At 41.7% G+C, this 26,361-nt stretch overlaps 1 protein-coding gene across 6 annotated transcripts in view; it reads left to right on the top strand.

Moving 5' to 3' along the window:
• Positions 1-26,361, top strand: part of CLYBL (citramalyl-CoA lyase) — a 170,410-nt gene that overhangs the window by 119,285 nt on the left and 24,764 nt on the right. For all 6 annotated transcript variants that reach the window (XR_009724879.1, XM_061349302.1, XM_061349301.1 and 3 more), the window contains one exon: positions 22,932-23,120. Coding sequence is in view for 5 of the 6 variants with exons in the window: in XM_061349302.1 (XP_061205286.1) it covers positions 22,932-23,120 (189 nt within the window). In the remaining variant the exon portion in view is untranslated. The remainder of the gene's footprint in view (positions 1-22,931; positions 23,121-26,361) is intronic.

The raw sequence follows: 26,361 nt of genomic DNA, 5'->3' as shown, positions 1-26,361 counted from the left end.
CCATTAATCCTAAGGAGGACAAGCCCAAAAAGAGAAAGGGCTTAGACACTGGAAAGTTTAGATCCTGTTCCAGGGCAAGGGCTGTTTGGGAGTATGCAAGGTTGAGACAGCTATACATGTGTGTGAGGGAGAACAAAGATGCAAAAAAGTTACCTTTTGCCCAGTGCTTCTCAGCATGCACAGAAAAAATGCGAAACAAAGGGCCTCCAACCATTGCTTTCACATTGAGGGACATGGAAGTCAAGCCAGTTTCTGGATATCTGGGGAAACTAATGCTTCAAAGAGGTTCCCTCCAGTCGTCTCTTCTCCATCTATGGTGTGCTCATTAGCCTCTTCTGGAAAGAGCTGAGTTGTCCTCAGTCAAAGGACTTCTTTCTTCAGGGAACTTCCTTTTGTGTTTGAAGTTGTGTTTGTGTCCTTGTTTGGATGCAGGCAAGCTTCTTGTAATGCTGACCTTGAACTTCCGCCATTACCCTTGACCATTTCATAGGCTCAAAGCTTTCCCTTGACTGTCTGCTGCTCCAGTATCCTAAAGTATCCACAAGGCATGTGCACTCAGCCCTGGCACTGGTCATTGGCAGCACTGTGCTACAGGTTGGTGTGGTTAACTTGGGTTGCAATTGTAAGCGATTGAGTCAGCTGGCTCTGCACATAAGGAAGGGAACCACATCCAAGGGACAGACAGGTAGCTTTTGGGAATGGAAAGGGGATAAGAAAGGACCCATGAAGAGTCCATGGTTACATGAGGGGAGTCCAGTCATTTTTATGCACCTCCACAGCCTCTGATGTGGGCTAAAGTTACCCTTTCATAAAGTATGAACAGCTTCCACGTAGCAGAGGGGCCTTACACTGTGTCAGTGCTTCACATTGTGTGGTCAAAAGGATTTAAATTTTTTTTGGGTTAGGTGCTTTAACCATGAGACATGCTTTTCCACTGACAACAGCTTTATTTTTTCTAACTTCTTCATAGTACTTATCCAGAATGATAGTGATACTTCTCTTTTACTGCCCTGAAGAACTTACCACTTTCCGTGGAGTGTTAGCATACTTAAATTATTTGTACGTGTCTTGTATCTGAATTATAGTTAAGCCAAGCTGTACACATGTATCTCTTTTCATCTCTGTTTTGCTTTGCTCGTTCTTGTTTCTTGTACAAACTTATTTCTATTTATGATGATCTTTCTGATGACAAGGTGCCCAGAATTAGAAATCAGGACTGGCAGTCCTGTTGTTCCCGAGTTGCTTAGAGATGGAAGTGACATGATATAGCTCCATTGGCTGTATTTTCACTACTGCACAGTCACACAGCACATGCCTTTCTCATTTGCCATCCGTGGTTAACCACACTGCCACTTCGGCTTTGTCTTTCTCACTGATGGTCTGTGGCTTTGATTTTTGTTTTCATCCTTAGCTCTTTTGTGTTTAGTTTTCATCCTCTTGCACTGCTTTTGATTGTTTTTTCATGTTAAAATTGCTAGAACATTTTTATTGGCATTATGTTCACATTTTCTTCAAGACCGTCAGCATAGATGCAAATTAGGAAAAAAAGAAAAAAAAGCAATAGGAGTACCCTGGACACTTTTCTTAGCTCAATCTGATTATTTTACTGTTTATTTCAGCTTATGATTATCATCTTAACAATCTTTTCCAGCAATGCATCTTTTTCCCTTTGAACATTAATTCTGAGCTCTCCGATCTCAGGGGTAAAATATATGAATTGCACTGAAATAACGAGAAAGTCGTGAATAGCAAAATGCTGATGTAATATGTAATTGTTTGAATTGTCCTCCTGACTGCTGCGTTATTTTCCTTCTATTATATCACAGTGGCATAAGCACATATATCAAAAAGCTGCAATGAGTCGGAATTGTGACCGTCTACTCCTCCCCCATGTCCTGTCAGTTTCTTCATCCCAGATTAGTGTCTGTTGGCTTGGGAAGCAAAGAGGGAGCAGATGGACCACAAAATGAGATTCTGTAACCTTCTTACCCAATAGATCTGCTTTCTGCATGTATTCAGGCATATTTACTTACTGTAGTGACAATTATCAGTTCTATTTCTTTTAAGAAAACCAAACAACTTCAGCTCAGTATGAAAGAGAGCAAACTAAATTGTCTTCTGGCACTGTTACCATCTATTTAATTTAAAATCAATTAAGAGTTATGTGACTGTATTCTGATCTGCATTATACCTGAATATGCCCATTAAATCTATAGACATGCTTAGGTATAAGGGTACAGACACAGTTATATACAGCCTGTGCACTCTAAATAACATTTATTGTTCATAAACACAGGTCAGAAGAGCACAGCTGTTTCTGTCCTGGGCTATTTTGTTTGAATATACTATTTGGATGGCCAGGTGAAGCATCTTTTTGCTTGCAAATCAAGGGAGATGGATGCAAAAGTAACCAAATGGGAGTAAATAAATTTAGTTGTCTAGTATTTAGTTAAGGTGTAGCTGTGAATGAAAGCATCTCCTTGCTGTAAACCATGAAGTTTGTCAGTATAACCATACATTGAGCTCATCCTGAAGATCCACTGTCAGTGTGGTATCTACTAGAAAATGTCTATAGTTAGACCTTTCATGTCAGCAAAATGTCATGTGTCTCATCTGGGATAGGAGCCATCAGGCTCAAAAACACCAAGGGGAGTCTCACTTTGCCTGTTGTAGCTCTCTAGGAAGAAGGTGCTTAATCTCAACTAGATGCTGAGGCTTCTTGCATATTCGGTCAAGGGAGGTGCATGCCTTCAAAGAACAAATCATCTCTATGCTTTCGGCAGCTAGCCTAGGAGAAGATAAACCTCCCTTCAGATACACCAGCCTCACACTATTAACTGTAGAAAACTCTAGGAAAATTGTAAAGCAGACACCTAACTTTCAGATAACTTAGGCTGAATGTGAGGAATCCAAATATATTGTGACAATGTATTTGGCCAAATACATTGTGGGAAGCTCCTGTACTTAAAAAAGTGCCTTCACTCTCACACTGAGCAAATGGGACTTGTCCAACAAATACACAACACACATATAGCTGCACACTGGAAACACTAGGTGTCTTCCTTAGGAGGAGAAAGGAACATGTCAAACCTAGCTATTAGGACCTGGAGTTTTAGGAGGTTTAGGTAATGGCGAAAATAAAACCGAGAGGTAGAGACTTTGTGTACAAGAATTGCCTGGCTCCCTTATGAGCGTGAGTGCATTGCCAAAAGCTGCAGGTGTTAAATCAGACTGCTTTTATTTGAGGTGCCTAACATGGATTTTGAAACTACCACATAGGCAACCCGGCTTGAAAATTGACCTTAATTTCTTCTAATTGCAAGTCTTATTCTTCATTATTTTTCTTGTTAGAGACAGAATTTTGAAAGGCGATTCACTAGTGCAGCTATTTTTGACTCATCGCTGACTTTGTCTTACTTCGTGTTATTTAATGGGTTCCAGTGGCCATATGCTGCGGAGAATCCTGGAACAAAGTGAGTAAACTGGGAGGCATTGCTCGGAAGGATAAATTTCACAGTTGGAAACACACTTAATACTAAGCCTTCTAACCAGTTTTTCCAGAAATCGCAAGCTTGATTGCCATGATATCTGAACATGGCATTAGCTACTCTAATGAGGAAAATAATTGATATGCTATGGAAATTAGGTCTAATTAGATCTTGTTAAGATAAATATCTCAGTTTAGCTGAAAACTTGAAGAGATACATTTTACAGTATTTCAGATTATAAATATGACCCTTGTTCTTCACCCCCTTCCGCATCTTGAGTTACTACTGGTAGAAGTGAATGTGAAAAGCCTCCTTATCAGGATTGCTGCAGTCTGTACCCATTTGACATGGAATATGTGGCAAAGATGCTAGATATTTTAAATCTTATCTAGCTCAAACCCCTTTTTTTTTTTTGCATCGGCTTTAGACAATGATCTTAATTTCAGAACTGTGCAACAAAATGTCTCCTGCCTATTCATTTTCGTAAAGAACTATGTTAATGTTTATGTATGTTTAGATACACAGCAAATAATGCTCTTCTGTGGTCTGTTACACTGTTTTCAGTGATTTTAGAACAACACGTATTCTATATTATATCAATAGTGTTTTGATGGGGGCAAATATTGAACACAAATGATAATAAAATCAAAGTTCTGTTTAAATTTTAAAGGAACAAGAAGAAAAAAGATCTAGAAGGTAACTAGACTCTGTTAGTATTTATATGGGGCAGATGACTTATACCTAAATATATATCTTGCAAGGTGCTGCCAAGCAATGGACCAAACTTGTCTTCCCTCTTCACTCATGGAGTTACCATGGAACTCAAAGCAGGATGAAACCTTATTGGCAGCTGCACTCTTTCTTCCAGCTTGGACAAAACATGGAACCGGAATCTTTACTGTCCCAATGGGCTAGAGTTTCCAGCTTGCACACTGACACTCCTTCCAAAGCGTGAAAGAGGAGAATTAACATCCTCTAATAATTTTAGTTTGATATTTTTTCATTTTCACAAAATAAGCTGGTTAAAGTGAACTCTTTAAAGGTCTGCCTTCAGATATTTGTTTTTCAAAGCCCCAGAGCAAATGACCTACAAGCACTGTATGCATCCTGTAACATTGCAGGCCATTTTAAAAACATAACGTGTTAAGGAGCCAATTTCCATTATTTTCTGCAATTCCTTTGCAGTCAGCCTGGCAGAGCTGGCAGTTTCAGCCAGCTGCTCCCATTCCCTGCAGTCACCAGCTTGCTTTCTGGGAGTGGGGTGTACTGGGGGGGGTGACTCTGCAGAGTGGTGGGGACAACTCCTTTGTGCATCAGTGCTGCTTAGAGCCCAAAGGCATGATGATAGCACAGGGGACCAGCCTGTGCCGGGGGATTTGTCAATGAGGACCACCACTCCAAGAGGCATGTCCCTGAAAGGGTGAGGGTCTGATGGCAGAAGGCACAAAAGCTACTTCTAGGCAAATCCAGTCCATCTGAAAAACAAAATGATCCATTTGTATGTCTTATTCTTGGCAAGTCTTGAGCACGGAGAAAGGTGAATGATTTGGTGTTTGCAGGCATGGCTCCTGACAGCTTTTCAATGTCTCTGTGTCTTGATAAATACATACCTCTGCCCACTGATATTTTCCTTACAAAATATGTGCAGGGAAACCCACAGCAAGCTAGCGAATAATTTCCCTGGATGAAAGTGTATAATAAGTGAATAAACCAAGATGACTCTTCCTGTGACCTTTAATTATTAATAAATTAAATATCCATGTGCATTACTCATTTTCTATTATTATTGTATTTATCTTCTTTCATTCTTGGCCTGTTTGGTCATTATCACTACTCTGCATCTTCAATTTCAGAAAATACTTACAAGCATTGTGAAGATTCCCAGGCCCTCCATGCATAGGTGTACATACACAATCACTAGATGAGATACCGTACAGACCAGCAGCAGATGTATGTAGATTTCTTCAGTAGGAGTCTATTGCAATGATTTCACTATTTAAGTCACACAGCACCAAGGCAGCAGTTGTTAGTTTGGGGTTTTTTTTTATCTGTTTACTCTGTCTATGACAAACCAAATGATTGCAGAAATGAGAAATCAGCCTGCAAACAGTCCAAATTTAAACGAAATCACCCCCACAGTAGACTGTAACAGTGGCAGATGGACAGAGGAAGAAAGTGTATATAGTCATATTTTTTGCCATTATAGTATAGACCCTTTCAGATTGCAGCAAGCAACTTGCCATCTGCAAATCTGAGTCTTTCCTTTTCTGCTGAGGCACTGATTCAAAAATCATGATTTGTGAAGTTTGAGTTGAAGTATCAAGTGGTTTATCTCTCATTTTAAAGGCATACTGATCTCATGATTTTACTTCAAACACATGAGAAAGGCATCCTGAAAATTTCCCTCGGAGTTCTCCTGAAGACAAAACCCGAAGCCACTAGCTTACACTTAGTTATGCTGTGAGGTAATGGGTTGCACACATGAATAGCTTTTTTGTCAAATAGTCTCTTATTGCTGTTGTTCTCACAGCTTTTGTTTGGTTTGGTCTATGGGGAAATTATTTGCTCTATGCCTATATGATATGTAGATCACACTGAGCACTTTCCTTACTGCAGCGACGGGTATTTCATTTTAATGTTTACCCTCTAAAGAGATCAGAATCTGATCCCTGCATAAATGTCATTGATTTTTAAGGGACAGATCTTCATTTAAATGGCCACTGATTTAGTAGGAGTGTCAGTTTAATACGGATTTGCAAGCAAAATCTGGGCACATTTAAAAAACCCCTGTGTGTCAACCCACTGTTGTGTTCCACAATTTTATCCTAAGTTTTCAAAGTGATGCTGGGGATACAGCAATCACAAAGCTCAGACAAACATACGCATGTTGCAGCCTTCCAGGGTTTCTGATGCTTTCACATTATGGGCAGGGAGTTAATCTAAGGGTCAGGACTCTCACACAGGTTTAACATTTTCTGCTCTGGTGTAGCCTGAGTTTACTCAGGCTCTGTTTACTGCATGGTGTAGCCAGCAGTAACCAAAAAAAAATCTGGTTTAGAGATGAAAGCCTATTTTGAATGTGTTTAAGAAGAAGAGGATGCATTTCCATTTTGGCCACTGCCTTTCAAAAGGTCCTGCAGTATGCATTGCATCACAGTATTTCTAATTTTTACCAAATCAGGGTTGCTCCCTGAGAAGCAAAAAGAGGAAAGATTTCTATTGTTAATCATACGTGCAAGAGCCGTGTACAAAATAAAGTCTTAAACACAGTAATTACTGTAATTTTTGTTAAAATATTTCTACACAATAAACCTGTGGCTTTGAAAACTCCAACAGAAGCAAAAGAAAAACAATCTGTAATGAAAAAATTGAAATCAGAAGCCGCTAATAACACTAAAGGGAGCCCAGAAGCCAAATTAATGTTTCTACAAAGAAATACTTCCCTACACCAGGCAAATTCCTAGTAAGACTCTTACCTGGGTCTTTATACATAGGATTCAGATTTCATTTTGAAGCATGCTTTTTACAAACTGTTTAGTGTTCATATGTCATTACCACTGTTGGGCCAGATTGCACCTGGCATCGATATAAACAAAGCTTTGGCAAGAGTTCTTTCCTTTGGGATGGAGACATCTGATTTTCAAGCTGAAAACATGTCAGTGTTACGAGACACTCCAAATAGCCTGTTTTACCAGTGCAGTAAATTAACCCGCCTGGTGTAGTGTTAAATGCTTTACAAACATCGACTGAAGGTGAGGGAGGGAAACAGCAAAAAACAAACAACAACATTTCAATAACTTGTTTGACTGGGAGCAGCAAAAAAAGTACAAGCAGTGCTTGAAGGGAGGGGGTGATCCTTGGGAGACAGGACAGCAGAAGAAAACATGATTTTCAGATTTTTATCCTGTATTCAACCAAGAGAGCGGGTCACAGCATGGGAAGACACAGAAGGAGCAGAATGAGTTACACAGGAGATAGAAAAGGCCATCTTCACTTGAAAAACAGATAGGATAACAGCAAACAGTGACTCTAACTCATCATTGCCTCGTCTACAGGAGGAAGGCTTTTTGAAAGCTGTTACATGCAAGAAGTTCGCTTTTAATGCTACAAACCGCTGGTGGACAAAGACTATGTAGGCAAAACAGAGGATAAAATATTAGACTATCCCCCTTGCTTCCCCATTGTTCAGGATGAAAAAGCTGAGCTGAACTTCTGGGCATGCAGAATTGGCTGAGTAAAAGCTCTCGTCGCTAGATCGTGCGTTTGTGCTAAGCTTGAATGGTCTAGAGGACAATGGGGTTCAACCTGCCTGTGGCTCTATAGCTATCCTGCAATATAGATGTGAAACTGGAATAGGTGGAAAGTAGGTCTACATGCATATGGAGTCAAACAACGCCTGTCCTTAGAAACACATGCAGAAGCAGTGTTCTTAAATATATGCATTCATATACCTGTTAGACTGAAACCATTTGCTACTCTTGTCTTGCTATTTTAATTATCCTGATAGCTGTCTATTTACAAGCATGCATGTAAGTGGGCTAGAATAATTAATTAATATTCATAAACATTCATAAAATGCACCAAAGTTTATGTTAGGGTGAATGATAATTCCCCAGAGGATTACGTTTGTGGTAGGTGTAGATTTATATTAGTAAGATTCAGCATGATTGATTCTTGCTTGGCCAGCAACAGAGGACTTAGCGTCCTTACTGGCAGAGATTGTATCTGGTCAACAGGCAAGGAAAACTGGCCAAGAAGCTGCCAACAGAATCTGAAGCTGTGAAACCTGGTCAAGAAGAAATAAAGCCAAATAAGCAACAGATGAAAAATTATCTTAAAGCAAAGATCAAATCACTCAGTCGGAAACAAGAACTGTACTGGAAAAGGTGATGCCAAGAGCATAAAAGGACATAGGAATTAAAAAAAAAATAAGAATACTAAATGATCTGGAGTACTGAATACCAGTAATTGCTTTTGGGGATTTTTTTAATGTACCTTAACGTCTTTAAAAAAATAAAAACATAAATAGTTTTAATATGCTCAAAGATTTCTGACAAATAGCAGAGAGGATTTCTAAGCCTTGTGAATCATTTCGAAAAGAATGTCAGAGGGCTCAGAACATGAGAGCTGTGGACATACTGGAGAGACCCCAGGGAGGGACTGCAAAGATGATGAAGGGTCTGGAGCAGCTCTCCTGTGATAGGAGGCTGAGAGAGCCGTTACTGGTCAGCCTGGGGAAGAGAAGGCTCAGGGTGATCTCATCAATGTATACAAATACCTAAAGGGAGGGTGCAGGGAAGACACAGCCAGGCTCTGCTCAGTGGTGCCAAGTGACAGGACAGGTAATGGGGACAACTTGAATCACAGGAGATTCCCTCTGAATATCAGGAAACACTTTCATTGTGAGGGTGACTGAGCACTGGCAGAGGCTGCCCAGAGAGACTGCGGAGTCTCCATCCTTAGAGAGAGCCAACAGCAGCCTGAGCATGGTTCTGATAACCAGCTCTGGGTGGCCCTGCTTGAGCAGAGGGGCTGGACCAGATGAGCTTCAGAGGTCCCTTCCAACCTCAGACATCCTGTGTTTCTGTGACTCTGAAGTCCATTGGGGAAGGTGATAGATTGAATGAGGAACCAGGAAGAGACTTTGGTAAGATGCGTGCTTTACAACAGTTTTCTGGTACTGTTGTACAGCACCCTCAGACCCTGGATGAGTCCAGTGGGCTCAAGAGGAACAACCAATTTGTTTCTGCACTTTTGCTGCAGAAACCTACTGCCTCTAAAGAGGATACTTCCTAGGAAATTTGTTGATGATTGCATGCTAAATGAAAGACTGGGAAAGAAACAGGGAACTTGCTGACAGATAAAGCCAAACATTACTGTGTAGTTTGCCCTCAGATAGTGAATGAAGGAAAGGACCTGAACAACCTGCTGTATCCAGCAGCATAACTACACACCAGAGCAAGTGCACACTGGTGGGGACAGTGCCTCAGTGCCCAGCTGGAAGGAGAAAATGGGGCCAGGGAGCTTCCAGAGATGGCAGGCATGGTTGTCAGACAGACACGACGTTTGGTGGCAGGCTGGCAGTGGAGGGAGCAACCGCTGCTAAGAATGGGAAGGGAACATCACCTGAGTCTCACTAGGGTTAACCTGCACCTGATGCAGGTGATGGGAGTACGGATTCTGGCTGGAGAAGACACCCCTGAGCAGTCTGGGTGAAAAACTGCCTTCTGTTCTCAATATGAAACACATTATTACCAGGGCAATCAAAAAGTGAAAATAGGTTTATCAAGTAAAGCAGAACAGCTCCCTTAAAAACTGTTAGGTAAGTTGAACACGTCACGAATCTCTTTTGGCAGTCCTTAATTCAGATCAAGAAGATTCATGTCAAGTCAAAGGGGCAAAAAAATTGCTAAATAGTCCAGACAGTTACACAACAATGAAGCAAGTCAGGCAAAAATGTGAGAAAAAAAAAAAGTGAGCAAAAATGGCAATTTAATGGGTGTCAAACTTGTGAATACTGAATTCCATTTTATCATCATTTTAAAATCAATATAATAAAAACAAAGCAGCAGTACTGTATGAATGCAATTACACTGCTGTAAAATCCTGATTGTCCATGAAGTTCATTCACACAGGAAAATAAATTATACTGATAGCAGCATTTTGGTGAACAGATGCATGCCAAAGCTTTGCGTCAATTTAATGCTATTGGTGGCAACTAAATTGTAAGTAGTTAAACCAGTACAAAGAGCAGGATCCGGGATGGCCCCAGCATTTACTGTATATGTTAAGAAATGGTCCAAAGCTGAACCCTTCTTAATAGTCTTTTATTGACATTGCATTTGCCCAAAACATGAGAGAAAACACCTGATAAGCCAGGCATAAAAAGTTAGAGATCAAAGCCTGCAGAGTGCTTGAAGGGGTGAAATCCATGTCACATTTGGACTTGGACAAATGTAAGAGTAGGTAACGAACACACAGATGAAGGAGACTACATGTTAAGGCCTGGAAAAATGTTACGAAGGGAGTAACTTAAGCGAAGGTAAAAATTGTGTTAGTCAAATAATCAGTGATTCAGCAAGGTACCCTGCCTCCAGATGTCCTGATCAATTATGCTGAGATAACATTACGTAAATATATATGGATATAAAATGGGGGCTCCTAGGGATTGTTGTTATGGGATGCAGGCATTTGCTCAAATACTAACTACCTGCTACTCTTCTCATTAGCACAAGACAAGTGAAATGATGGGTGCTTAGCTGGTTTGCTCTGGTGGAAAACAACAAAAACAGCTCAAGAAGTTCCTCTTACCATGTTACCCTTCCAAGCTGCTTATCGTTATCCTTTGCAACCCCCTTGTATGCAGCGATGCAATTGTTTGTATGGCCATGCTGTAATGGGTCTGCTGAAATGGCCTGGGGTGAAAAAATCCTACTCTCCAACCCAGATATAAAAGGAACCTGAGATTTTCTAATGTGATTGCTTTGGTGATCTAGTTTGAGTGTTGGCACTAGGAACAGTTTTGTTGGAACTGCTTGAATATTGCAGAAATAAACATACATTGTTTTATCTTACCCTTTTATTGGAGAATATGCACCAACCTTACTTTAAATTCCACAGATACTCCTGAAGCCCCACTAAGGAGCACCTTCTCACTCAGGCTAGCATTTAAAAATAATTCATTTCATCAGAAAAAAACAAAAAACAATTGAAGAAAAGCCTAGGGAAAGAAATGCCACAAGTTCCAGTCATTTCTTCCACTGCAATCAGGAATATCTGAATGAGAAACTTTAAAAGGTTTGAAGAAAACTGATAAACAATTAAGATTTTTTTTCTGCACGTGTCTATAAAGAATGTTTTATATTGTACCAGTACAGGACATCTGTGTATAAATGTGCAATGTACAGCGGTGTACAAATACCAGACTACAACATAGGAGTGACACAAGAGCGGTTTGACCTAGAAAATAACCACCTCTTCAGGTCATGCTTTCAAACTGGAGAAAAATCTCAGTTCTAATAACACCAATCATAGGTCTAGGCAGGGAGAAATTCCCATTGCCAGGTTTGGTTTAGACCACAGAAAATAAGTGAAGTCATTTCTAAAAAGGTCCTTACTCCTTGCCGTGAGCACATGAGTCATGGAGTTAATCTAATTTTATGTGAGGGCTCAGCCTCTTGCTTAGCTCGTCACTCCCAATGCAGGGACAACCGGGACATGGCATTCTGGTGCTGTTTCCCCTCTCCTACTTTGGGGATGTGGAGGTGTAAAGAAGGGGATGCTGTTGCTTTTGTATCTCTGCCCATCCTTCAGGGACTGCCAAAAGTGAATAGCTGGCTGTAACAGGCTTCGTCATGTCATTAGGAGCATCTGAGAAAATGTTGCCTACAGGAGGTGCTAAAACCTGCACTTGGGCTGGAGTGGTATGTTTGGGTTCCTTGACTCACCCCAGGGACCCATCCAAGTGGGATCTCTATGATAAGGAAGCCCTTCTGATAGCAAAAGAAGGATATCTGGCAAAATCCACTATAGTGAGGTGGGTATTTGTTAAGGTAAGCACTGGCTGAGAAATATATACATATAAAACAGGTTTGCTTTGTGAGTATGCAAGAGTTGTATCAATTTAGTATGAAGCTTCCTAGATCAGATATTCCTGTGTTGAACATCTCCTAACATTATTCTCCCTTGGAAGTAATTACTTCAATTACAGGCTACTTCTACAATGCTAAATGCATCAGATCCAAGAAGAGATCCCTGGTGCCCTTGCCTAGTGGGGTGGAGGGGCTCCTGTCCACATTGTATAGGGGCAAACCTCTAAAGCAGACTAATTGCAGTGACAACGCAGCACATGGGTCTGGGGCTCCCTGTGACACAGAGAGGGGCTTTGATGGACCTACAGTATGGTTGTTTTCCTGGGTGGCTTTTCTTCAGTTCCAGCAGCTAAAATAATATGAGCAGCATGCAAAATCAACGGGAGGGGGGTGTCCATTAGCTAAGGGCATGTGTTGGCAAAATGGTACCTGTGAGTGTATAAATGCCCCAGCACAGTCCTTGCTGGAGCAGGGTGGAGGCAGCTAAACGTGGCGCAGTCTTGCCCATACACTGCTGTGTGGGTGCGATGAGTGGAGAGATCCATCGCCAAACCCACACCTGAGCTTTGGTTTGGAGGAAATAGATTCACTCCCCCAAAGGAGAGTCTGGATATAAATGAGCAGTTGTGGCTTGTGGGCAGCTGGGGCTCAAGACCTTCAGGTGAAACTGGGAGCTAAGTTACCTGATGGTATAGGTTTCCTCAGAGGGTCTATAAACAGACGTCGATACTAATGATATGCTCCTACAAAGGCACACAGGATTACATAATATCTGCTTTAAAAGGCTGCCTGTGAGAGGAGGAGGCTTAAGAAGGCCTTTTCCAGATAGCACAAGAACTCGTCTGTTGGGAGGACTTCCGGGGGTTCCTTGCTTAGCATGAGACACCTGAGTGACCAGTTAGTGTCACAAATCTAAAGCCATTGCATGGAAACATATGCATCTGTGTGGTAACACCGTGTAACTTTAAGATGTAAGTTGAAAATGAAGAGATGAGAGCTTTTTTTGCAGAAGTACGACTTTACTATGGACATGACCTATAAACACTTGGACTTAGGGAATTCTGTGGGATTTTTATTACATTACAGAATATTAATTTGTTAATTTACCAATGCAGATAAAACATGCTATGAAAACTGAGACAAGAGCTCTTAATCAGTATTTGCACAATACCAAAAACATGAATGGTTGTTCCAGGTTTACTCTTTGAAAAACCTGTTTTATTAAGACTGTGGGTAGATTGGGAAAAATTTCTTCCAGAGGAGGATGAAGGAAGCCATGGCACAGCTGACCTGATTTTTCTTAATGCCTTCTTCATTGCCAAGGGCTTCTGAGCAGCTTGGGGCAGACACTGGCTCCTTCAGGACAAGCGGTCCTAAGACTCTAGACAGTTGCTTTCTTTCTGACAAACTTCTATTTACCTTTAGGTTGCTTTTAACTTTCCACAGCATTTAATGTTTACCTTGTTTGGCTTTAATTATTTTTTTAATAATTTATTAAATAATTGAGGCAGTAATTAAACAATGCGCCTGATGGCACCCACTTGCTGATTTTCAAAGTGTTTGATCCATATCTCACTTAGAATCGCCACACCTGAAATCAGCTGCTGAACAGGGATTGACAGTTTGCTAAAGCAGATGTACTTTTGGCAGGCAACAATTTATTTCATTGTCAGCTTTATCAAAAAGATACCTTTATAACAATTAAAAATGGATGCCTAAATGTATACATTTTCCATAATAACTTATTACATCATGCCAAGTAAATATATCTTAAACTAGAATATTTTAAAATCAAAAATAAGCATAAAATACAGTTGACCTTATGTGCTGCCAGATGAAAGGAATTTATAGCCTTTATTTTTTATTGATACATCAAATTGGGTATTTTGTTATGTTATTTCATCATGCAGCAGTTAATTTGGACTGTCCAGGAAGACTAATTAGCACTAATGCTTCTAAAGGATTTTCATTTGCGATTCTGATCTGTCACAAAACCAAAAGCATCCTCAGAAAGCCAGGGAAAAAAGTAAAAAGACTACATCTTGCAGCCAGCTTAAATTAGTGTTAGCTTGATTTGTCTTAATTGAAAGGTTGTTTACATCTCTTTTGTAAGTGTTTATAAAAATTGGCAGACAGAAGAATAGCTGCCTACGTACGTGAACAAAGTCTTCTTTTATTGAAGCTGTTGTATATAGTGCTGTCATTAAAAAAAAACCCTTTTGAAATATTTCTGTACATAGTCTTACCGTATAAGCCTCTTGCTATATTTATGTACACACACACACACACACCATGCTGTATTATTTTTGCTGCTTAGATAGTTACGCTAACTCCTCATGTTACATTACTATTTCTATGTGCCAACTCATTCTAACATCCTCCTGGCCTCTGTTTAAATTTGTATGAGTTACATGAAAGTTGAAAAATATCTTACACACGCCTTGTAAAAATGTCTTGCTCTTGCACTAATATTCACATCCTCAGATGCAGCTCAGCAGAAGTGTCGTGCTTACATAGCTGAGCACCCCAAAACCTTTATGGGTATTCATGAGCCTGGATCCGGGACTGCTGGCTGGGTGGACCGTGGGTTCTTGTTCTCTGGTTCCCCACATTCAGACAGGCCATTGCCTTATCATCACATACGGAAATTGCCCAACTTGGAGATGTTGGATGAACCCCACCTAATGTCCTCAGGATCCACATTGCTCATGCTGGTAGAGGGAGATAGAAGCTTGGTAAGCTTATATGGCAACAAGCAGCTCCCAGCTATTCATAAACAGCTTTAAGAGATTTTGTCCTTTAAAACTACAGGATAAATATTGTTGATTGGTGCACTCATTAATTCATAGACCTTAAATGAAACTAATAGGAAAATGGGCAAAGAAATTAAGATTCCTCAGCAGAACATGATTAAATTGCAGCTTATTTCATAATGCTGACCACCAAAATCTGCTTCATTTTGGGCTGCTAGAGCATGTACTGCATGTAAAGACAATTAGCAGAGCAGAGAGAAAAGCAGCAGATGCTGGAGATGCACAGAGTTAGATGACTCATTATGTCATGAAGAATCTCTTTCAGGAAAGTGAAAAGGTCGGTATAAAAAAAGAAAAGGCTTGAATAAGCCAAATAATTATTAAAGAATTTGAAGATCTCAAGAAAGAATAGTGGAAAAATCAGAATTTGCAGTGCTCTAAGATGTACATTTGCCTGAACCGCAGAGAAGCACCAACATAAATGATGGAGACTCTATTCTACCTCCCTCTCCTCACTCCTACCCCTTCTTTCCTTTAGGATTATGTGGTGGGTATGTGTCGTGGTTTAACCCACAGCCAGACAGCTTGTTACCCACTCCCCCCCTTCTTGCCCTCCCCCTACTCCTGGAGGGACGGAGAGGAGAATCAAAAAGAATGCAACTCCCACGGGTTGAGATAAGAACAGTTTAGTAACTAAGGTATAACACAAATCACTACTGCTACCACCAATAATAGTAATGATAAAGGAAATAACAAGGGAAGAGAATACAACACCCCATCACCAGGCGACCGATAACTTGCCCCCCCCAGCCCGACCAAGCACCGACCGATACCTCCTCCAACCCTGCAGTCCACCCAGTCCTTCCGGCTAACTCCCAGTTACATCCTGGGCATGACGTGCTGTGGTATGGAATACCTCTTTGGTCAGTTTGGGTCAGGTGTCCTGTCTCTGCTTCCTCCCGGCTCCCCTCCTCCCTGGAAGAGCATGAGGCCCACAAAGTCCTTGGCCAAACCAAAACATCATTGCTTTTCAGCTTTGTTCCCAGCTGAAAGTCAAAACACAGCCCTGCACCAGCTACCAAGAAAGAGAAAAATGACTGCCACTGCTAAACCCAGGACATTATCCACCCCTTATTCCATACCATTCACGTCATGCTCAGATCCCACATTTTCAATATACCCTCACTCTTATCTAAGTGCACTCTCATCGTAGTGCATGGCCCAGTCCCTATAAAGCTGCTGAGTCCATCTGGTCCATGATGCCAGGCTCCATCTCTTGTAACAGTCTTTCAGAGCAGGAGAGGCTGTGTGCAGTGTTCACACACATGAATAACCTGGGCAGTAGTGTCCATTGTTAGGTCCACCCCTTGATCATGAGTCCATCTCGATGTTGCATCTCTGCTCTGTTGGCCTTAAGGGTCATGGGCCCACCAGGTTCAAAATAATTCATTGTCCTTCCATCTCCAATGTTTCCAAAGCACTGGAGGGGCCCAGTGGACTAGATACTTGCCCATACTGTCCCACACGCCCTGCCACTCATGGCTGTCCAGCCTTGGGGAAAACCTCTTGGTCCTCCCATATTGTTGTCTAACCCCAGACAAGACCCAAACCTGACTCTGCTTAAATTTTGGGATCAGACACAATGGTGGTGGGTAAAACACACTCTGTGTGTGTGCCAACATAGTGAACACCATCACAATCAGCAGGCAGGTCCCAAGGGTACCCAAAGGCCATTCAAAACCTTCAGAACTCTCAAGCGATGCTGCTGTACTTGTCACTGGGGCTGGTGTAGCTGCTTGCTTGTCACTGGGGCTGGTGTAGCTCTGTGCTTGCCGGCTCTCCCACCACCAGCTTCTCTTTTCCTGAGTCCAGCTCTTCCTCCTCTGCCTTGCTGGGAAATGCTGCGGGGTCTCCTGCGTCCTCCTGGGGCTCGGCGGGCGGCTTCCGGGGAATGCTCTCGGCCGTCGCGGGGCTGGGCTCGGCCGCGGGGCTCGGCTCCTCCGCCGCCTTCTCCCGCTGCTCGGCAGCCGCCTGCTCCCGCTCCTCGACCGCCCCGACCTCCTCCACCGGCAGCCGTCCCCTCGCGGCCTCCGGTCCCGCTCGGTCCCCGGGGCCGCTCTCCCGGGCCGCTTCAGCAGCCGCCGGCTCCCGGGGCCGCCCCCCCTCGGCTCCCCAGAGCCTCACGCAGACGGAGGCGAGGGCGAGGGCCAGGACGGTGAGGAGCAGCCGGACGGCCAGGTACCAGTCCACGGCCACGTCCGTCCCGCCCTGCTGCTGGAGCTCGCCCGTATTACAAGTCATTGCCATAAAGTACAGTGAGACAAGAACCTTAGCCCAAGCCCCACACTTGATAAACACTAACACAGCAAATACCGGCTCTAAGTAAGTTACAACATTCTGAAGCTGTGAGATCAAGAGGAACAACTCTGAGATCCAATAAATCAGCATTGTGAGTCAGATCTGTCGTTATCTCAACCCCTCGTGCCCCACGTTGGGCGCCAAAAAGAACTGTCGTGGTTTAACCCACAGCCAGACAGCTTCTTACCCACTCCCCCCCTTCTTGCCCTCCCCCTACTCCTGGAGGGACGGAGAGGAGAATCAAAAAGAATGCAACTCCCACGGGTTGAGATAAGAACAGTTTAGTAACTAAGGTATAACACAAATCACTACTGCTACCACCAATAATAGTAATGATAAAGGAAATAACAAGGGAAGAGAATACAACACCCCATCACCAGGCGACCGATAACTTGCCCCCCCCAGCCCGACCAAGCACCGACCGATACCTCCTCCAACCCTGCAGTCCACCCTGTCCTTCCGGCTAACTCCCAGTTACCTCCTGGGCATGACGTGCTGTGGTATGGAATACCTCTTTGGTCAGTTTGGGTCAGGTGTCCTGTCTCTGCTTCCTCCCGGCTCCCCTCCTCCCTGGAAGAGCATGAGGCCCACAAAGTCCTTGGCCAAACCAAAACATCATTGCTTTTCAGCTTTGTTCCCAGCTGAAAGTCAAAACACAGCCCTGCACCAGCTACCAAGAAAGAGAAAAATGACTGCCACTGCTAAACCCAGGACAGTATGACATGTTCCCTATTGAACCAAAAGAAAATGTGGTTTAGAACTTCCTAAGTCTTTAAAAACTCCTCAACTGATTATCTGGCTGATAAGAAAAGATTTAGTAACAGCTTCCTGAAGGCTTTGCAATGTATTTGTATTTTACAGCAGGTTTAATAGAAATGCATATTTGCCATTTCAAAGATACCTTTTCAGAAGTACGCGGTACATGTAAGGTAGGAAGCAGGTCTTGTGAAAAAAACACCTCCTGTTCTCAGAAACGCTCTGCTCCGCAGTTATGGTTCTCTTTGTTTCCTTAAAGACAATGCAGTTTGTCTTTTCTCTGGCCAGTGTCATCTGTGGATTTGAACTAAATGAAGTATTATCCTGCATGGTATCACTTCACTGATGGAGAATTAAGCATGTAAAAAATTGCAGGCTTACCCGCTGCCAAAACTCAATTTTGCCCAAAACCCATTGTGGGTGTATGATATATGAGTGTGCTTCTTCAATATGTTATTTGAGAGATGCATCCATAGGGTATGCACTAAGTGACAAAAGATTCAGCAATGTCAAGCCCTGTAAACAAACCACTTTAGGAAGGTAACATTAACATGTAATTGTATGTTTTTACTATGTCAGACCCGTCAAAAAAATAACTGGAATTGTAATTATAGTAATTAATTTTTCCTCTGCCATTTGAAACATGCAAACTTATTATGGCAATGAGGATGACAGATTCTGGCCATCATATATTTACATTTCCATATGAAGAATTATTACTAAAGATGTTAATAGGGCGAGATCTATACATAAACATAGCTTTAAGTATACCCTCCATCTTTATTTACATTAAGACCTGAAGGTCTTGAGGAAAACAAAAAGGGTGCGGGGGGGCTAAAGCTAGGTAAGAAAGATAAAGCAAAACACAGATTTTCTTCCCCAAATCAGGCAGATCTGGAAATCACAATGCTGGAAAACTGGCTTGTGGGGTATCAGACCAGTTTGAAAAGAAGAAATAAAATGTAATTTTTCTGTCTGCTGTTGCTGTCCCTAGAATTCTGTTAATCTGACCATGTTTGCTTCGTAATTGCTGTATTAACGCTGTGTCCAGGGTGAGTGGGTGGCTGAGCTTCCAGCTCTATGGCATTCCTTCTGTTTCAAAGCGGAAATGTCTATGTCTTGACATATAACTTGAGAGAAAAAAAAAAGGGGGAAAGAAAAAAAGAAAAGAAGGAAAGAAGGAAAGGTACCAATTCAGCTGGTAGGAGACTATGATACTACTGTTACCAAAGGCACCTATTTAGGTGGGCTTATACTACATAGTTTTATAAATAAGCCTGAGGGGCTCCTTCTTCGCCGCCACCCCCTTCCCTGAATCTCGCGCTCTGCCTGCCTGATCCCATCCGACAGTAGAGCTGATACCGCACTAATCCCCGCAAGTTTGGGACTAATGAACTAACTGCTGGGCTGCCGCCACGGAGCTTGGTCCCAAACTATACTGTACTTCACACTCGATTTATTCTCCAGATGGCGAGACTACGCAGCCCCGCCGCGAGGGACCACCTCTTCCACTGGAGTGTAAAAGTGGACGGATGTTGTTTTCTTTGCAGATTTGATAATTCAGAGCTAGGAACTCGTGAGGATGGTTAGCTATTAGGTTTAATGGGTGCCAATCGAGCCAGCAACATGCGTATTCCCATCTTTAATTTCAGTGCCTGTGTTTCTGGGTCGCAGTGGATTTGTCCGCAGTGCTACGTCACTGAAACCTTTAGCTTCTCCAGGTGGCATAGCTGCGCATGGTAATGGACATCTTCCAGTGTCCTCCCCTGAGTCACACAGAAGGGATGCTGCAGTAGCCACCCTGACCAATAGGGTTTTTTTCCCCATGGATTTTCCAGCACAAGTTGCAATTTTAGCATATTTTAGTAGTATCTCTGTTTGCCATGAAGCTCTCTGTTGTCTTTCTCTCTTGTTCAGTTTGATAAAGAACCCAATCCACACAGGACTCAATGGGGATACCACCATCCCCAGGGTATCTGGGGATGGAATAATTTACTTCATGATCACGTTTATTTCTTTATTAGCTATTCATTCATGACAGTATTACCCAATGTTGCAGTTCTTGGGTGAAGAACAGGGTAAAGAATTTTTCCACCATTTCTTAACAATTCTGCTTTGACCATTCTTGGGAGGGACTTTACAGAGTGTTTGGAAAGCGTGTTTATTCTTGCATCCATAAAGACATTTGTCAACGATTACTATTTACGCTACTGTTACAAGCTAGTTAGTCACAACGTGTTATGTTATTTACTCTACTGTTACAAGCTAGGTAGTTTACCTAGCTTAAAATTTTAACTTTTGTGTGGATCCTTCAATAAGAATAGCATCAACATTTCCCTGCATAATGAGGCAGAAAGGTCACTCCCTTTCCTGCATGTTTTTAGTACATTTAGTCTGAAGTTTCAGTGCAATTTTTTATTTACCCATGAAATGTTTTATTGGAAGCCTGCTTGGGGACCCGATACACCCCACTAACATCAACGGGATTTTCTCAGTTGCAGGAAGGGTAGGCACCGAGTCAGTACCTTCACGAGCTCTGACTTTGGCAGCCAGGTCCTCTCAGTTTGTCCCACAATGAAAAACATAAATTGAATCCTGATGTGGGAACTATAGTGACTAGAAGTATTTTATTATGGAAGGGAAACGTTTCCATTTCTAGGGTATCTACGCAGACAGATCTAAAACATAGTGGTTCTAAAAAACTGCATCAATTTTCAACCCAACAGATGGCATGGGTGTGTTAACTAACATAGCAACATATTTTCTATTAGAATATGGGAAGAAACAACAACCCCCTCCCCATGTTTGTTGGTTGGTATAAATTCAGTGAAGTTGTTGGTTATTTTTGGGATATGTACCAGAGGGCTGCACATTTAGTTTATGTAAATTGATAACAGCAACAGCCTGTTAATAAGTGCTTTGTATGGAAATATACCTAGAAAGACATGATCTGTCTTTTTTGGGAAGGGAGTTGCAGCCTGAGGAGAAAAATAACTAATGAGATGGTCTACCGCTCATTATTATAATCTGGGGAAAAAAAAATCATAAATCAGGCTGTAAGTTTGCTAGAGATGTGCCTTCAGTTGGAATTGGATGCTGCCTTGGTGGGTAATTTGGGGAGATCTTTCTTTTGCAAATTGGATCAGTGTGTGCTGAAACGGTGATAATCTGACTTTAATTAAAAGCATAAATTGGTTTGGAGCACGTTTTTAAGCTACCCTTCTGCATCATATTGAAAAACTTTCAGCCCAGCCCTAGAAACCCATTACCCCTGGCCAGAGAAGGAAAACATAGGGGATTTGTATTACCTGGTATTGGCATCATATGGTTCAGTTTACCTAATTCAGAGGCGGCTGTGCGCTGGAGCTCTCTTCCAGCTGGACGTGTTTGTAGTAAACTACACACATCTCTGTGTGGCTTTCCTAATGGCCCCAGTCAGAGTCCATTCACAGCAGTTTGAACATTTTGGGTTGTATTTTCCAGAGATTACCTCTGAACGTGTCCCTTGATCGCAGCACAGGGATGCGTACATGTGCGCCTTGTTCCCTTCTGTCCGATTAACGGGCATATGCTCCCAACCTTCAGAGAAGCACGGCTAGTAGCCCCAAGCTGAAGGCTGTTTGCTTCAGATTTCATTAACTTTCTGCTTCATTATTCCTTCCTTTAACCAGTTAGAGCCATCACTTGCCTTTCTCTAAACTTACCCTAATTATCAGGGGTCCCAGACCTGTAAAGCAGTACACTGCAGAGCTGTCTTAAACTGGCCTAGGAGACCCTATTCTGATCAGACCTGACAACTGTAAGCTACTGTTCCCTCACACTGTTTAACTCAGACCACATTGGGAAACTGCCTCTGCTCCTCTCACTGGCAGAGATTTGCATCCGTCTGGTTTAAATCTACTGTCATGTGCTGTCTTGCTGATTGGTATTAGCCTGAATATTAACTTTGATTATTCCCCCCCCCCCCCCTTAAGTTTATCTGTTCTCTTGAAAAGCCTCCCTATTCAGCAACTGCATATTGTTAAAGTTGTTCCCATACCTCCATGAGTCAGGAGCTTTAAAGTTTTATTAGCCCCATAAAGACTCTTCACAAATGAAATGACTTTTGATAAGTGTGCGTTTTGACAATGCAAATTTGTTAGGGGCTGTTGGTGAGTGGAAGAAATTTGGGGTTGAAACTCCAGTTGTTAGGAAGCAGGGATCCCAGCACTCTCCTTTTTCCCCTCCCTTCTTCTCCAGGCCAAGAAATGCATTTCATTTCAGAAAAGCATGCAAGTGTTCTTCATGAAAATCAACTATTAAACAGATTCATAAATTTACATTCACAAAAATAGCAAATGGCCATGGGAAATGCATACCTTTGGGGGGGGGGGTGTGCCAACAGGAGAATAGCTGTTTATGTGGTTGAAGAAAAATCTGCAAATTTTTTGGTGTTATCGCTTGTGAATTGTGAACTTTACCATGGGCTTTAGTACACTTTGTATACATAGAGAAAAGGAAGATTTATGTAGCAAAATCGAAGAAATATATGTACATGTGTGTTTTCTGACATCCAAGCTATAGAGATGAATTACAAACATGAATTATTTTATGTGAATTTAAAGACATGCCATTTTTGTGAGTGCAGACAGTTAGTGCAACGCATTGTAGTTAGTATAAAGATTTGTGTTTGTTAGACATATTCATCAGTAGTGGACAAAAGAGTATTGTTTTTTACAAGTGGTGGTATAGAAGTATTTACACATAAAACCTGAGCATTTTATTCACCAGTTATAAAGAAACGAGGAAGGTAAAATTGCGAGGTGCTGATGATGACTGCTTCAGCAAAAGCCCAAGAGTGGCAGGGGTTTTGGGCACACCAGTATATTGGCTGTCTAGCTTTCCCTGCATCATTTCAAAAAGTTGTCCTCTCAGTGCACTTTTCTGTCAACAGAAAACATGCATTCTTTTTCTTTTCTTGTCCTCTAAACTCATCTATATTGTAGAAAGAAGCAAGGCTGACCGTTGTGAAAACCCTTGAAAAGTTTGACTTCGGCCATGCTGAGAAGTGTGTTAGGATAAACTCTGTCTCCAGCGGTCTTGCAGAAGAAGATCTAGAGGTGCTTTTGCAGTCCAAGACCCTTCCTTCAAGCATGATGCTGCCAAAGGTTGAAAATGTTGAAGAAATAAGATGGGTGAGTACCAACAACACAGTAATTTTTGACAGAAGCTGATAGGCCAAAAATCAGTCACGCATAGAGATGAATGACTCTTGAGTTATAAGGAAGGCTCCAAATACCATATGATGTTGTTGCTTGGCTAAAGTAATTGGGAAATGCATCCACTTAAAGGTAAGATGTGCTGTATAAAAGGCATACATAGAACACCTTGCATTTATAGATAAAACCAGTGGGTTTTCTCCCACAGTCAAGAACCAATATTGATGTCAGAGTATAATACTAAAAATAGAAGCATGAGTATCTTCTCTTAACTGCCCTAACAAGCAAAATGACTGTCTGTCCATGAGTCTTAGTTACATGCATTGTAAGCAGGAGATGGGGGAACCATGTTAGCAACATATGAAAAAATGAGTTGGGGGGGGAAGGTCACTCCTTGGGGCAACTGGAGGAACAAACAGGAAGCTTTTAACCAGTGTTTTTAATTAGCACAGATATTATTTCCTGAGCAGTTCTCTATTTCTTCCTTTTTAATTGCTGACAGGTGTGTTTGTTTTTCACGACTGACTTTTCAGCCAATAAAAACCTGAAATGTAAATGGTTGGCATGTCAAATTACTTAAGAAAACTTTGAAATAGGCCTAATTATGCTATAATTGTTTTAATTGTCAAGAAAGGGGGCATTTGCTTAGATATACCATTATTGCTGTAACATGCCAGTAAAGGAATTAATTATTCACTTCTATATTTTTGCAAACCGCTAGCCGAGCAACTAGCACGCGTGCAAGCTGTGATGAAAGGCAGGCAGACGTATTAGGATCTATTTTAATCTCAGCATCTAACCATGATCAAACCATTGAGACTGGGTGTGAGCCTACAACTGAGCAAATATGTTGGGTACGTGATGAGCCCTGTCCATCCAGTGGCACTGCTTCTCCGGCCTCCACTGCTTGTGATGGAAGGCACACCGTCCCCTTCCACCAACATTTAATTAAATTAACCAGGGTATACCTCTCAGGGTTTACAGCCTTGTAAGTGTTAGACATAACTTGTCAGTAATGAATATTCATGCTTCCAAAATGGAAGAGCCCTTGCTGACACCAGGCAGGTTTTCCAGGGAGGTGGGATTGCACAGGCTCTTTGTCCCCTCATCCTTTTCCACCTTCCCTCTCTCTAACTTTGATTTCTATCATGGAAAACAAGCCAGCCCCAACAGCTTCTGTCTCATTGTCTACCTTTCACTTCCCTCTCACTTTGCCCAACCTTTACACACAAAGAGTGCGCTCTGTTTAACGCCACTGCCGCTTTTTCCAAGTCCTCCCAAAATTCACCTCGGCATGATTTTTGAGCCTCCCAGAATCTGTTTATTTCCCCTCACATATACCCACTCCCCTGCCCCCCCCCCCTTTCATTTTTATTTATGTGCAGCAGAAAACCTGGAGGCTGATGCACAACTAAAAGATGGGCTTACTTGTTTTCTTTTGTGTGAGAATCTCTTGCTTTCCTTTTGTCCCTAGTGTGGGTACTTGTTTGACTGGCATGGCTTATTGGACTATAACAAGCGTAACTCTCCCTCCTTTGTGGCGGGACAATTCTCCCACAAATCCCAACCAGTGTGCATTCTTCCCGACACACTATTGGGTGTGCACTGGAATTGAAAGAATTGCTGAGGCCTTGCTACTTCATCCCCTCCCCAAGCTTTGTGGGGTTTTTTTTTCCCTCCGCCTTCTTTTTTTTTCCCTCCCTTTCTCCCTGAAATGAACACTTTACCGGGCCGGAAACATTTAATCGTCTCCTTTTGACAAAAAAAAATTAATTGAAACTTCTCCACTCGTTACCTTTTGTATTGGTGCTTCTTGCAATTTTTTGAAAGAAAGAGGAAGGAAGACGATATTTAATTAAACTGCTTTTTTTTTTTTTTCATTTACTTTCAAAACAAAAGATACAAAAAATCCCCGGAGTGTGACTTTTAAAATATTTTCAAATAAAATAAGAGCTCTGCTGCTTTAACTTGCACCTAAAATGTGAACACAGTGAAGCTTTTTACTTCCTTTTTTCCCTTAAAAAATAAAAATCAGATAGGAGTCTTAAGAGTATATGCTGATGCCATTATATTACCTCATTTTCTGCAATTGCCTGGATGAAGTTTACTGTTTTCTGTCTCTGTAGTACCTGCCATACTGTACACTCGCACATGTGAATTGCACTGATTATTATTTTTATCGTTCTTGCACATTTTTGGGTTCAATTCTCTTCTCCAAAGAAAAGTTACTGAGACAGCCACAGTGACGATGCAAAGCAGGGATGGGAAGGGCAGCATTCTTCATCGAAGAAAGCTGTGATTTATTTTGGCCTAATTGTAAAGTTACTGCAAATTGATGGAAAGCTTTTTTTCAAGATCTGGGTGATTAGATTTTCCTTCTTTTGGGGAGGGGCGGTGGGGGGAAGCTAAAAGGGGAAATAACACCTCTAATCCAGCTTCTGGTAAATAGGCTGCCAGCTTTTAAAATGAGTTTCCTTTCTATTAGTCAGAATATTATGCTAAGCCTTAAGCATTAGTTTTTTTATGTTGCCATAGCAGCCTTATTCCTGCAGGGTTGTGACCTGCGATGATTACAGTACAAAGCTTATAGGGTCTTGAAACCCCCTTTGAAGATGAAAAGTCTTTGATGGTTTATATTTATGCAAATCTCTTAGATATGATTTACCCAACTGAGACTGAATGGAGAGATGATTAAAATTCCCTTTCCTTTGATATCCATTAATAGTTGAATATTCCTTAAATTTAAAATATATGCAGATGTTATTTTTGTCTTTATTTACTAACATATTTTCACCGTACCTGCGATATGTTTATCTCCGCACAAATTACTCAATCTGGACAGACATAATAGATTTACAATATAGGGCTGAGGTTTTTTCCCCCCTCTTTTTTTTTCTTTTTTTTTCTTTTTTTTTTCCCTTTTGAAAGAGGAAAAATCTGTGCAAGAGCTTTTGTATGTTTCCAGATGATAGATTTTGGAATTTGGGCTACCCCACTGGCAGCTCAGAGCTAGCTGTGAACTGGTCTCATGGAAAAAATTGGCAAGCTTTGGTCTTCAAAGAATTAAACTTCCTTTTTAAGGCCTTCCTAGGTAAGCTAAAAAATTATGAAGAAAAGCCTAGTGAACAAAAGGGTAACGGTGCCGTAATGAATAATACGGATGCCACTTAGAAGGCTGGGGAGCGCTTCCAGTGATGGCAGTGCTGGACCTGAAACA

This window comes from Neopsephotus bourkii, unplaced genomic scaffold, assembly GCF_033783945.1.
Source record: "Neopsephotus bourkii isolate Nb327-2 ecotype Australia unplaced genomic scaffold, CSIRO-AGI_Nbou_v1 NB_398, whole genome shotgun sequence".
NCBI classification, from domain to species: Eukaryota; Metazoa; Chordata; class Aves; order Psittaciformes; family Psittacidae; genus Neopsephotus; species Neopsephotus bourkii.
The sequence above is the reverse complement of the archived record's forward strand: the minus strand, read 5'-3'. Positions and strand labels throughout refer to the sequence as shown.